Consider the following 14,084-nt stretch of genomic DNA (forward strand, 5'->3'; position numbering starts at 1 on the left):
GATAAAGAGATTTGTCTAGAACAAAGGGCTTGAAACAGGCCAGGCCTCCTTGCTGTATTGCTAGCAAAGACAGAGACAGATATATAGATTTTATAAACTATTGGGTTCATTTTTAAACCCAAACATTCTATATTTCTAAAATTTCTTACCACATGCACCCCACACATTTTCTCAGATACATTGAAATGGAAGTTAACAATTCATATATATAAGCTTATATATGAGCTGTTAACTTCCATTTCACTGTATCTGAGGAAGTGTGCTTGCACACGAAATCTCATTTTGAATAAACTTTTGTTGGTCTCAAAGGTGCCTTGCTGGACTCAAAATCTGTTATGCCGTTTCAGAGGATAATTGTGTTGATCTGTAATAGAACAACTCGATTAAGTCCAGTAGCAACTTAGAGACCAACCAAATGTTCAAGGTATGAGCTCTCAAGAGTCAGAGCTCCCTTCATCTGACTCTTCAGCTTTGGCACTCCAAAGATTATACCCCTCAAATCTTGTGGGTCTCTGGAGTTCTACCAGACTCATGTCTAGCGGCAAATACGTATAGCTATTAAGTATGTTTAGCCGGGGAAAGAGAAGGCTTAGAGGGGACATGATTGCAGTCTTCGAGTCATGGAGAAGATGGAGCAGGTCTATTCTCTCTTGCTCCAGTTTGCGGGACTAGATCTAATGGGTGGAAATGACAAGGGAGTCGATACCAGCTAAATATCAGGAGAAACTTCCTAACTGTAAGAGTGGTTGAGCAGTGGAACAGACTGCCTTGGGAGGGGGTGGATGCTCCTTCGCTGGACGTTTTCAAGCGGAGGCTGGACGACCACCTTTCGGGTATGTTGTAGGGCTCTCTTTCAGCTACGCTCCTGCAGAGTGCAGGGGGTTGGAGTAGATGACCTGCAAGGTCCCTTCCAACTCTAACATTCTATGATTCTATGATTCTAAGTGCAAATGACTCGATGGATTCCCCTTCTGGCAATTTGTTTCCAGTTCCAGTTCACTCTGATGTCTTCTCTTGCAAGGGTTGGGTAGGATGCCAAAGTCCTACAATGAATGCTTCAGCCCCTCCACCTTCCTCCTCACCGGCATCCCTCAGCTGGAGGAAGCCCACCTGTGGTTCTCCATCCCCTTTTGCCTCCTGTACACCGTCGCCGTGGTGGGGAACTGCACCGTCCTCTTCATCGTCAAGACCGAGGCCAGCCTCCACGAGCCCATGTACCTCTTCCTCTCCATGCTGGCCGTCATCGACCTGGTCCTCTCCTCCTCCACCATGCCCAAGCTGCTCAGCATCTTCTGGCTGGACGACCGAGAGATCGGCTTCCACGTGTGCCTGCTGCAGATGTTCGTCATCCACTCCTTCGCCACCATCGAATCCGGGATCTTCCTCGCTATGGCTTTCGACCGATACGTCGCCATTTGTGCTCCCCTGAGGCACAAGACTATTCTGACGCATCGAATCGTCGCCCAGATCGGGCTGGCGGCCACCCTGCGGGGCTTCCTGTACATCTGCCCTCTACCCCTGCTTGCCAGGCGGTACACGTCCTTCCACACCAACGTCATTGCTCATTCCTATTGTGAGCACATGGCTGTGGTCATGCTCTCCTGTGAGGACATCTTTTATTTATTTTTATTTATTTATAATTTCAATTTATAGCCCACCCTCCCCGCGATGCGGGCTCAGGGCGGCTCACAAATAGGCATACGCCAACACATAAAAACAATTAAAACCATAAAAACCATTATTACAGAATTACAACATATTAAGTGCTCTAGATGTTGGTGTAGTGCCTAGTGCCAGTTTGGTGTAGGTGGCTAAGTGCGCAGACTGTAATCTGGGAGAACCGGGTTCGATTCCCCACTCCTCCATTTGCAGCTGCTGGATGACCTTGGGCATGCCCTAGTTCTGACAAGAGCTGTCCTTGAAAAGGAGCCGTTTCTGTCAGAGTTCTCTCAGCCCCACCGACCTCACAGGGTGTCTGTTGTGGGGAGGGGAAGGGAAAGGAGTTTGTAAGCCGCTCTGAGATTCCTTTGGGTAGTGAAGGGTGGGGTATCAATCCAATCTCTTCTCTTCTTCTTCTTTGGGGATATGAGATGAAAGTGATGGATTTTGTCAAGCAGATGGGTTCCAGAAGGGATCGCCAGAGGTAATGGCGTTCCTTTAAGTTTGGGATGTGGGGTTTATCTTCCCGTTGGACATTTCCTTTGGGGCACAAGAATGAGTGGTCAGGTTTAGTTGTGAAGCAAGAGATGGTTTGGTGTCGTGGCCTAGAGTGGTCTAGGCACAATTCAAAGTGCTGGTCTTGGTGCTGAATAGTTTAGTTCCAAAGCCCTTGAAGGGACATCTGCTCTTTGTGAGTCTGCCCAGTGTTTTAGAAGAGCCAGCGAGGTCTTCCTTCAGGTGGAAACTAGGAACAACGCTTCACTAGGCGTCCCAGTCGCATGGGACTCCCCCTTGACTGATCACTCTCCTCTCTTAGTATTTTTTGGAGGCCACCGGAGTTTTTCTGACCAGAGTTTCTGATTTTAGGCTTTATGATCCAGATCGTCCAGTTCCATAAAGACTCTGTGCTGACAACAAACATATGTTCCTGCTTTTGTTTGTAAGTTTATAATGCTTTACAATGGTTTTATTCTAAATATTTTGATGTGAACTGCCATGCATATGAATTCTATGAAATAAGGGAAGGTTAGGGGATGCTTATAAGGGAAGACATAGAGGGGATGCTTATCATATTTGCAGATCTATTCTCTCTTGCTCCGGATTGCAAGACTAGGTCTAATGGGTGGGAATGACAAGGGAGTCGATATACCGGCTAAATATCAGGAGAAACTTCCTAACTGTAAGAGTGGTTGAGCAGTGGAACAGACTGCCTCGGGAGGTGGTGGAGGCTCCTTCGCTGGACGTTTTCCAAGTGGAGGCTAGACAACCATCTTTCGGGTATGTTGTAGGGCTCTCTTTCGGCTACGCTCCTGTAGAGTGCAGGGGGTTGGACTAGATGACCTGCAAGGTCCCTTCCAACTCTAATATTCTATGATTCTATGATTCTATGATTCTATGATTCTATGATTCTATGATTCTATGATTCTATGATTCTATGATTCTATGATTCTATGATTCTATGATTCTATGATTCTATGATTCTATGATTCTATGATTCTATGATTCTATGATTCTATGATTCTATGATTCTATGATTCTATGATTCTATGATTCTATGATTCTATGATTCTATCCTCACCGGCATCCCTCAGCTGGAGGCAGCCCACGTGTGGTTCTCCATCCCCTTCTGCCTCCTGTACACCGTCGCCGTGGTGGGGAACTGCACCGTCCTCTTCATCGTCAAGACCGAGGCCAGCCTCCACGAGCCCATGTACCTCTTCCTCTCCATGCTGGCCGTCATCGACCTGGTCCTCTCCTCCTCCACCATGCCCAAGCTGCTCAGCATCTTCTGGCTGGACGACCGAGAGATCGGCTTCCACGTATGCCTGCTGCAGATGTTCGTCATCCACTCCTTCGCCACCATCGAATCCGGGATCTTCCTCGCCATGGCTTTCGACCGATACGTCGCCATTTGTGCTCCCCTGAGGCACAAGACTATTCTGACGCATCGAATCGTCGCCAAGATCGGGCTGGCGGCCACCCTGCGGGGCTTCCTGTACATCTGCCCTCTACCCCTGCTTGCCAGGCGGTACACGTCCTTCCACACCAACGTCATTGCTCATTCCTATTGTGAGCACATGGCTGTGGTCATGCTCTCCTGTGAGGACATCTCCATCAGCAACCTTTATGGTATGATAATTGGTTTCTTGGTGCTTATCATTGACTCTCTGTGCATTGGATTGTCCTATTTTCTCATCTTCCAGGCCGTGATGAGCTTGGCCACCGTGGAGGCCCGTCTCAAGGCCTTCAGCACGTGTTCCTCACACGTCTGTGCTATTCTGGCCTTTTACATCCCCATTGTTGTTTCCTCCATGATCCATCGGTTTGGCCACAATGTGCCTCCCCCGGCACATACCCTCCTGGCCAACTTCTACCTCATCATTCCGCCCGTCTTGAACCCCATCGTCTATGCAGTCCGGACCAAAGAGATCCGACAGAGGCTGGCAAAGATGCGGTCCTTCGGCAGGGGAGGCGTCAAAAACCTTGTGTAAGCCTTCCCTGTATGGAGAGAGCCTGTATGGTGCGGTGGTTAAGAGTGGCGGATTCTAATCTGGACAACCAGGTCTGATTCCCCACTCCTGCTCATGAAACCAGCTGGGTGGCCTTGGGCCGGTCACAGTTCTCTCAGAGTTCTCTCAGCCCTACCTGCCTCACAAGGTGACTGTTGTGGGGAGAGGAAGGGAAGGCAATTGACAGCCGCTTTGAGACTCCTTAGGGGAGAGAAAAGCGGGTATAAAAACCAATTCTCCTCCTCCTCCTCCTCCTCCTCCCTCTACCTCTCTGTATGCTTCAAGTCTGAACATAAGTGACCTACCAGAGGTGTGAAGGAATGATTCAGTTAACTCAAGAAAGGTTTTAGTAACTGAATAAAGATACTCTGAAAGCCGTAAATGAACATAATATGGGGAATTTGGACAGTGGCTTCCTGTGTACATGGTCCATGCACACCCAGTCACATTTAACTGAACGTACAATGTGCATTGGCATATCTGCATGTGGTCTGAGCACTTCCACATGCCAAAATGTGCTGTTGGAGTTCAACATCTTAGTTTCCTGGGTTGTTCCTGTTAAATCTTCCGTCCGTGCTGTTTAGTCCCCGTCTCTTGCTGTGTTTTAGCTGAGAAACACCAGCAATTGATCTTTCCCACCCCTGATTTCAGTGTGTTGCAACTTTTCTTCTAGTTATATATACATACATGATCAAAAGGGATGAATCAATAAAGTATTTTTATCTGATAGAAATTGTTCTGGTTATTAACTACTTTCCACTGAAATCCTACCAGGCCTGCATTTGATATAAGAGAAGAACGCCAACATTTACTTTTTTGGAGAAGGTGGCTTTGTGAAGACAGTTCTGGATTTTGATAGATCAAGATGGGTAACTGTGTGAGTCTTTCTGTAGCAGTAGATAAGAGCCAGAATCCAGGAGCACCTCAAAGACTAACCCAATTTGTAGCAGGGGAGGAGCTTTCGTGAGTCACTGATATGAAAGACCTTTGTACCTTCCTAACTGGAACAGTCTGCCTCGGGAGGTGGTGGATGGTCCTTGGCTGGACGTCTTCAGGCGGAGGCTGGTCGACCCTCTTTCGGGTATGCTGTAGGGCTCTCTTTCGGCTCTGCTCCTGCAGAGTGCAGGGGGTTGGACTAGATGACCTGCAAGGTCCCGGGATCCTGGAGAGCTGCTGCCAGACTGAGTAAGAAGGAGGGAGGCTAAAGGAAAAAGACCAATGAAACCACAAACAAATCTGTAGTCAAAGTGTGTGTCAAGGTTTCTCTCTCTCACCCCAGTCCAGGGGTGGGGAGAGAAACCAAGCGTTCAAGAACAATTAAACAAATGCCAGGAGAATGTCTGTACACTCTCCAGGCTTTATCAGTAGTCTGCCACCAGGATCTCTCTTTAACTAGTTTCGCACCACAGCTCAGGAGCAGAGATCCCAAACTCCTTCTTGCTTTATTGGACGGAGCCACTTTACCAGCTCTGCACCAGGGCTGCAAACAGTTAAGTACCACAGTGGTAGCCTCTTTAGGCGAACGGCTTTAGACACAAGATTCAGTCTTAGAGATCAGGTTGCAACAGAGGAAACATGTTCAGATAATATTGATTATATATTATCTTTATTCAGTGCAGAAGCATGCATATAACATGAGACTAGCAAAAGATAAGAAACAAAAGATATCTATAGCTTGTTCAGCTCTAGCTATACAATAGAGGTAGGTCATAGTTACCAGTTATATTATATGTATATCACACATATAATATTGTAGAATCACAAACATAATAAAGAATAATTATCCAAAAGTGAGTGGTAACAGACTCAAACCCACAATAACCCACAGCGTATCTCAAAAGTGGCAGACTGCCTTCATAAATAGAACAAGCATACAGAGGAAAATAAATTGTTTATATAAATATTACATGTCCTTGAATTGAAGTCCAAACATCTATATAACTGTGGCTTGTGGTAAATAACATCTGTTCCAAGTAGAAATGACGCAATCCAAGGTCTCACCAGGGAATCTTGAAGAGAAACCGCATGGTTTTGTGGGCAGCTACTCCAGCTTGGCTGCCTAACAGTCTCACTCCATGTTAACAGCAAACAGTCAATCCAAAAGAACTCTTGGTTTTCCAGAGAGGAATTCCCTTAACTCTCCTCTAGCTCCTCTGTTTCCCGTATGGATCATTCCTGATATACCTCCCCTCCGTCATTGCCAGGTATGGCCATTTACCCAATCTGCCTCCATTCCTGAGGATTGGAAGGTAGCTAATGTCACTCCCATCTTTTATGTTTTGATTGACTCGGAGTTGGGCATCCCACTCCAGCCTCTTCTATTGACCATGTGTCACATCAGGGAATGCCTTTGATGTGCAAATGTACTGGGCATAGTTCGTCCAGGCGCCGGCAATTCGCTCTCTCTTGGCAGAGGTGTCAAAGTGTCTTGTATATGGAGATGCGGTCTGGCCATCTGGCAAGCCATTTGCACAGGTGACAGGAATCACGCGGTCGTGTTACCAGCAAGGGCCATCTGGCCTAATCAGGGAGGATTTTAGAAAAGCCTTTTTCTAAACAGCGTGCTAAACAAATGCAACAATGATTATATGGAAAGCAAAGTCAACAATAATGCCAAACTCATGCATATAATATTGTAGAATCACAAACATAATAAAGAATAATTATCCAAAAGTGAGTGGTAACAGACTCAAACCCACAATAACCCACAGCGTATCTCAAAAACGGCAGACTGCCTTCATAAATAGAACAAGCACACAGAGGAAAAAAATTGTTTATGTAAATATTACATGTCCTTGAATTGAAGTCCAAACATCTATATAACTGTGGCTTGTGGTAAATAATATCCGTTCCAAGTAGAAACTATGCAGTTCCGGATGATATAATCAGCATTTCAGATCTATTCCTGCATCAGGTAAATCAGGTAAGTCTTCATTAACATACAATGAATACACATGTATAAGTGAGGTTCCGATTAAAATATTTCAATTAGGCACAGCTCCATATCTCTTGCAAGTCAACTTGCCTGGCGCCTGGTCACAATGGGGACTGTTTACTGCCTTGTGCACCCCTGGAGGAATAGCCGCTTGCCAACTGCCTGCCTTCCTCTTGGCGCTCCTTTTAAACTAGTGTGTCCCAGACGGTGGAGGTCTATGTAGTACAGAGAACTGCAGAAATGGGCAAAAATGCAAATCCTCTGTCCCTCTCTCTATACATGCCCTATCAGATGTTAGAAAACAGGACAGGCTCTTTAGCTTAGGAGTTCTATTTCTCTGCAGAGTCACCATTACCTTGAAGCTTGCTCCAGCTCTCTAGGTGAGCCAATGGTAAAAAATGGCTGCCTCCCCCCTGGACCTCAGCTAAGAGATCTGCCTCCTCTGATGGATCCAGTGTGAAAAAGCCCCTCTTCCTGCTGCAAGGAGTTTCTATCATATCTGTTTCTCCACCCACTGACCTGGTCACGCCAGGTCAAAGAGGCATTTCCTGGAGACTTTCTAGTATTCTAATCCTCCAAAATTCTGTTCCCTGCTTGGAGAACGGGGAGAGCTTGACCCACCTATTGTCTCCACCTAGACCTATTTAGCATTTCTTAAGCGGTAGGACTGACTTCCTCCTTCCCAGCCTGTTTTCTGCCCAGGGGGGAAGAACCCTGTTAAAACCCAAGGTGGAGGCTTTGCTCATCTCAAATCTCCCAGGGAATTTATTTATGCCAGCAAGACGGGGCTCTTCCACCAGGCTTTCAACTAGGAGCCACCCACCACTACTACCAATGAGCCGGCCCATAGTGCTAACATCTGGCTGCTACCACTGTGCTCAGGAAGATCACTGAATGGCATCTGTCTGGTTGTATGGTATCCCAGCGTGCCATCCTATGCATTGAATGTATCAACACTATCACTTTATGAGGTTCTTGTTTTATTGTTATTGAATTTTAAATTGTTTTTATGTGAATGAATGGTCATTTATAGACCAATTATGTAACCACTACACCAAGCTGGCTTACAAATTTCAGTGGGTACATTTGAAAAAACATTTGCAAACACAGATTCTTTTTTTAAAAAAGGCCATTAGCCATATTTTCAGGCCTTTTTGGTGGTTGGAGATATAGAAGCCAAAGAGCCACTGGAAGGAAGCCAACCCCCAGCGGGGCCATGAGGTCCCCCAGGGTGTGAGAAAGAAGCAGCATAAATGCTTCACACAAAAGGGGGGTGGAGACAACATTTCCTGGGGAGGGAGGACTTCAGGCACGACCACTTGGTAAGTCCAACGGGCAACCTTTCTGGAATACGTTTTAGTCCCACCTTCCAGCAAGAAGCTCCCAGTGACACACCTAGTCCTAACCGCTTCCATTTAATACACCCAACAGCCCTCATAGGTAGGCAGAGAGAGATCGACCGACCTACGCACTCCCAGTGAGTGTCACGGCAGTGGGGGCAAACCCAGTCCAGCCACCCTGGATTATCAGATGCTACTGGTGTAGTGGTTAGGAGCACGGACTCTAACTTGGGGGAACTGGGTTTGATTCCTCAGTCCTCCACATGCAGCCAGCTGGGTGATCTTGGGTCAGTCACGGTTCTCTCAGAGCTGTTCTCTCAAGAGCAGTTCTCTCAGAGCTCTCTCAGCCCCACCGACCTCACAGGGTGTCTGTTGTGGGGGAGGGGGAGGGAAGGCGATTGTAAACAGCTCTGAGACTCTGAGTAGAGGGTGGGGGGTAAGTCCAATCTCTTATCTTCTTCTGCTTTGTACTGTGACATGCTTGACCACTTGGGGTCTGCAGGGATGTCTGAAGGGTGTCCCATGTTCTCTGTGACATCTGGACTATGGCTGATTCCACCTCGTGCCCTCTTGCCTTGGGGTCCTTGCGGTTTCCTTACTACTTCGAACATGCTAGTGATGGTATCTGGTCTGCCGCCCTGGGCTCTCCTGACCTAGCAACTCAAGAAGAGCCCTCGATCCGGAGGGGTTTCTGGACTCAAGCCAAGCATGCCAGCGGGGGTCCTTCTCTGGAGGAGCAGATCAGGAGTCCAGACTAGCGCGTGGACCAGGGGACGTCTCCGTGGTGGAGAGATTTGGGGGTCTGCCTTTCTGCTTAGCTGTCCTTTCTGCTTCCTTCTCCTTTACTCAGCCTTCCCATGGATCCCCGTTCTCAACGCTCAGCTGTGGGTGAAGAAGGCGTTTCCACCCTTCCCATGCCTCCGGAAGCTGCCTGGCACTTGGAGGACGGTCCCTTCCAGGACTGACAGAAGGCAGCAGGTAACCCCTCCCTGGAAGACTATGAGGCACAGGTAGGGATGCCATTCTCCAGGTGGGGCCTGGGGATCCCCCGGAATCACAGCTCATCTCCAGACCACAGAGATTAGTTCCCCAGGAGAAAATGGGTGCTCTGGAGGGTGGACTCCGTGGCATTGTACCCCCCGCTGAGGACCCTGTCCTCCCCAGGCTCCATCCCCAAATCTCCAGGAGTTTCCCAGCCTGGATCTGGGAGCCCCCGCCCTCGGTCCCCACCTCCTCCAAACCTGGCAAGCCCAGAAGCCCCGATTCACTTGTTCCACTCCTGGGCCTGCCTTCTCTTCCTCCCAGCTGGTTGGTGTCACCGTGAGTCTGGGGTGCTCACTCAGTTGGGGAAGAGGGTTAGGAGTGCCGCAGGTGAGAACAAAGTGATTCATTTTGGGTATCTGAAGAAGTGAGCCGCGACTCACGAAAGCTCCTCACGAGAGCCAGTCTGGTGTGGTGGTAAGTGCGCGGACTCTAATCTGGGAGAACCGGGTTTGATTCCCCCACTCCTCCACTTGCACCTGGCTGGATGACCTTGGGCAAGCCGTAGTTCTGACAAGAGCTTGAAAAAGAGCAGTTTGTGTCAAGAGCTCTCTCAGCCCCACCTGCCTCACAGGGTGTCTGTTGTGGGGAGGGGAAGGGAAAGGAGATTGTCAGCCACTCTGAGACCCCTTCGGGTAGTGAAGGGTGGGGGGTATACATCCAATCTCTTCTTCTTCTAGTCTACCTTGGGGTCATTTGCCGTAGAGTGGAGGACGTCGTCATTTTCTTTTTAGAAGCCCCCATGTCGGCTTTTTAGCCTTGTAGCTGCTGTTGTAGATCCTAGTGAATGGGCTGTATCAAGAAACAGTCTTGTATAAGCCACGTTCCTCTCGAAGTTCGGAAGAGTCCCACTACCATCTCCAGTTTGGTGTGGTGGTTAAGTCCACGGACTCTAATCTGGGAGCACCGGGTTTGATTCCCCACTCCTCCACTTGCAGCTGCTGGATGACCTTGGGCAAGCCGTAGTTCTGATAAGAGCTGTTCTTGAAAAAGAGCAGCTTCTGCCAGAGCTCTCTCAGTCCCACCTGCCACACAGGGTGTCTGCTGTGGGGAGGGGAAGGGAAAGGAGTTTGTAAGCCATTCTGAGACTCCCTTGGATAGTGAAGGGCCATGGGGTATAAATCCAATATCTTCTTCTCTTCTTCTTCTCCTCCCCTGCCACAAATTCTGTTAATCTTTAAGGTGCTACTAGACGCTTGCTCACTTTGGGGGTAAGAGATGAAAGTGACAGATTTTGGAAGATAACATGCATATGTGTTAATCCTATATATGAACTGTTAACTTCCATTTCGATGTATCTGAGGAAGTGTGCGTGGACATGAAAGCTGATATCTTGACTGCACTTTTGTTGGTCCTAAAGGTGCCTTACTGGACTCAAAATTTGTTCTCTAGTTTCAGAGGGTCATTGTGCCGATCCGCAATAGAGCAGCTCGATTAAGTCCAGTAGCACCTTAAAGTCCAACAGGCGTTCAAGAGTCAAAGCTCCCTTCATCCAGCTCTTCAGCTTCGACACTCAAAAGATTATACACCCCCAAATCCTGTTGCTGTCTAGGGTACTAGTGGCCTCAAATATAGTGGCAAATACATATCACTGTTAAGTGCAAATGACTCGGTGGATTTCCCTTCTGGCAATTAAGGTTTCCAGTTGTTCACTCCGATGTCTTCCCTTGCAGGGGTGGGGTAGGATGCCAAAGTCCTACAATGAATGCTTCAGCCCCTCCACCTTCCTCCTCACCGGCATCCCTCAGCTGGAGGCAGCCCACGTGTGGTTCTCCATCCCCTTCTGCCTCCTGTACACCGTCGCCGTGGTGGGGAACTGCACCGTCCTCTTCATCGTCAAGACCGAGGCCAGCCTCCACGAGCCCATGTACCTCTTCCTCTCCATGCTGTCCGTCATCGACCTGGTCCTCTCCTCCTCCACCATGCCCAAGCTGCTCAGCATCTTCTGGCTGGACGACCGAGAGATCGGCTTCCACGTGTGCCTGCTGCAGATGTTCGTCATCCACTCCTTCGCCACCATCGAATCCGGGACCTTCCTCGCTATGGCTTTCGACCGATACGTCGCCATCTGTGCTCCCCTGAGGCACAAGACTATTCTGACGCATCGAATCGTCGCCCAGATCGGGCTGGCGGCCACCCTGCGGGGCTTCCTGTACATCTGCCCTCTACCCCTGCTTGCCAGGCGGTACACGTCCTTCCACACCAACGTCATTGCTCATTCCTATTGTGAGCACATGGCTGTGGTCATGCTCTCCTGTGAGGACATCTCCAACAGCAACCTTTATGGTATGATAATCGGTTTCTTGGTGCTTATCGTTGACTCTCTGTGCATTGGATTGTCCTATTTTCTCATCTTCCAGGCCGTGATTAGCTTGGCCACCGCGGAGGCCCGTCTTAAGGCCTTCAGGACGTGTTCCTCACACATCTGTGCCATTCTGGCCTTCTACATCCCCATCGCTGTTTCCTCCCTGACTCATCGGTTTGGCCACAATGTGCCTCCCCCGGTGCACATCCTCCTGGCCAACCTCTACCTCATCATTCCGCCCGTCTTGAACCCCATTGTGTATGCAGTCCGGACCAAAGAGATCCGACGGAGGCTGGCAAAGATGTGGTCCTTTGGCAGGGGAGGCGTCAAAAACCTTGTGTAAGCCTTCCTACTGCTTCATGGATGGGACAGCCTGTATGGTACAGCAGTCAGGAGTGGTGCACTCTAACCTGGAAGGCCAGGTTTGCTTCCCCACTCCTCCTCCACGTGAAACCAGCTGGGTGGCCTTGGGCCAGTCACAGTTCTCTCAGAGCTCTCTCAGCCCTACCTGCCTCACAAGGTGACTGTTGTGGGGAGAGGAAGGGAAGGCAATTGTAAGACGCTTTGAGATTCCTTGGGGGAGCGAAAAGGAAGGCAATTGTAAGCCGCTTTGAGATTCCTTAGGGGAGAGAAAAGCAGGTATAAAAACCAATTCTACTTCCTCCTCCTCCTCCTCCTCCCTCTACCTCTGTTTATGCTTCAATTCTAAACATAAGTGACCTACCAGAGGTGTGAAGGAATGATTCAGTTAACTCAAGATTCAGTTAACTCAAGAATGAAGATACTCTGAAAGCCCTAAATGAGCATAATGTGGGGAATTTGGACAGTGGCTCCAGTCACATTTAACTGAACGTACAATGTGCATTGGCATATCTGCATGTTGTCTGAGCACCTCCACATGCCATAATGTGCTGTTGGAGTTCAACATCTTAGCTTCCTGGGTTGTTTCTGTGAGATATTCTGTATGTGCTGTTTAGTCTCTGTCTGCGGAGGCTGGATGGCCATCTTTCCGGTTATGCTGTAGGGCTAACTTTCGGCGATGCTCCTGCAGAGTGCAGGGGGTTGGACTGGATGGCCTGCAGGGTCTTTTCCTACTCTAACGTTCTATGATTCTTGCTGTGTTTTAGCTGAGAAACACCAGGAATTGATCTTTCCCACCCCTGATTTCAGTGTGTTGCAACTTTTATTTATATACTTTCTTATGTTTATATATACATACATGATCAAAAAAGACGACTCAATAAAGTATTTTTATCTGATAGACATTGTTCTGGTTATTAACTACTTTCCACTGAAATCCTACCAGGCCTGCATTTGATATGGGAAGAACGCCAAAATTTACTGTTTTTGGAGAAGGTGGCTTCATGAAGACAGTTCTGGATTTTGATAGATCAAGCTGGGTAGCCGTGTGAGTCAGTCGGTAGAAGTAGAAAAGAGCCAGAGTCCAGGTACACCTTCAAGACTAACAAAACTTGTGGCAGAGGAGGAGCTCTCCTCAGTCACTGCAGTCACTTTGGTACTGGAAGAATGAGCCGTTATTCATGAAAGCGCCTCCCCTGCCACCAATTTTGTTAGACTTTAAGGTGCTCCTGGACTCTGGCTCTTTTCTACTGGATTTTGATGGCTCAGGAGCAGGGGTCATTTCCTGCAGGAGCGCTCAGGAGCGGAGCTCTGGCAGTAAAGAGCCCAGGGGGCGGGCACATGCAACAAGCCCCACATGCAACAAGCCCCACCCCCTGCTCCCAGCAGCCCTCAGTCAGAGCAAGAAGCAGCCAGGTAAGTTGCGGAGCCCCCCCCCAGTCCAAAACAGTCCAGTGGCACCTTTAAGACCAGGTTTTATTCAGGTACAAGCTCTCCTTCCTCTGCAAGGACAGATCTGCGCATTCCTCCCCCCCTCCAATAGCTAGCAACCCAAAACAGTCCAGTGGAGCCTGAGCGGTGGGTGTTGCCTTCTGACACACTTCTGGTGATGTCAGGGGTTGTGGCATACACAAATAAGTTATGCTAATGAGCTCCTGCACCTCTTTTTCTACGAAATGACCCCTGTTCAGAAGAATGTTTGAAATGCCTCTTTGGCTCTGAAGCCGACTGTGTGCTTTTGGGCACCCCTTCCTCTTTATCTCACAAGGTTCTTGACGGCTTTAGGCCAGTTGGTAACCCTAGGTTTTGGGGGTGGGGGTAGCCATCAAGTCTCAGCCAACTCATAGTGGCCCAGTAGGGTTCTCCAGGCAAGAGACATTCTCCAAGCAAGAAGTGGTTTGCCACTGTCTGTGTTGTGTAGTGGGTTCGACGCA

At 48.7% G+C, this 14,084-nt stretch overlaps 3 protein-coding genes across 3 annotated transcripts; all 3 read left to right on the plus strand.

Annotated features, from left to right (window-relative positions):
• The first annotated feature begins 1,032 nt into the window (after positions 1 to 1,032).
• On the plus strand, positions 1,033 to 2,520 carry LOC107114323 (olfactory receptor 52M1-like). The gene is made up of 2 exons (XM_015415769.1): positions 1,033 to 1,603; positions 2,477 to 2,520. Exons 1-2 carry the CDS (start codon positions 1,033 to 1,035, stop codon positions 2,518 to 2,520), a joined length of 615 nt encoding a protein of 204 aa, XP_015271255.1.
• A 710-nt stretch (positions 2,521 to 3,230) lies between these two features.
• LOC107114324 (olfactory receptor 52M1-like) lies at positions 3,231 to 4,151 on the plus strand (the record flags this gene model as incomplete). The annotated part of the gene is made up of 1 exon (XM_015415770.1): positions 3,231 to 4,151. A coding segment is annotated over one exon (921 nt), but the record flags the coding sequence as incomplete, so codon positions are not given.
• Positions 4,152 to 11,170: 7,019 nt separating this feature from the next.
• On the plus strand, positions 11,171 to 12,133 carry LOC107114325 (olfactory receptor 52M1-like). The gene has a single exon (XM_015415771.1). It carries the CDS (start codon positions 11,171 to 11,173, stop codon positions 12,131 to 12,133), a length of 963 nt encoding a protein of 320 aa, XP_015271257.1.
• Positions 12,134 to 14,084: the final 1,951 nt, after the last annotated feature.

Source organism: Gekko japonicus, unplaced genomic scaffold, assembly GCF_001447785.1.
Source record: "Gekko japonicus isolate JY-2015 unplaced genomic scaffold, Gekko_japonicus_V1.1 scaffold6854, whole genome shotgun sequence".
Lineage (NCBI taxonomy): Eukaryota > Metazoa > Chordata > Lepidosauria > Squamata > Gekkonidae > Gekko > Gekko japonicus.

What these genes read in the sequence shown, in the direction of transcription:
- LOC107114323 (XM_015415769.1), top strand. Translation starts at nt 1,033, where the DNA reads ATGCCAAAGTCCTACAATGAATGCTTCAGCCCCTCCACCTTCCTCCTC. An exon ending in GGCTGTGGTCATGCTCTCCT is followed by an intron (nt 1,604 to 2,476) that starts GTGAGGACATCT and finishes CTCCTCTCTTAG; the next exon opens with TATTTTTTGGAGGCCACCGG.
- LOC107114325 (XM_015415771.1), top strand. Translation starts at nt 11,171, where the DNA reads ATGCCAAAGTCCTACAATGAATGCTTCAGCCCCTCCACCTTCCTCCTC.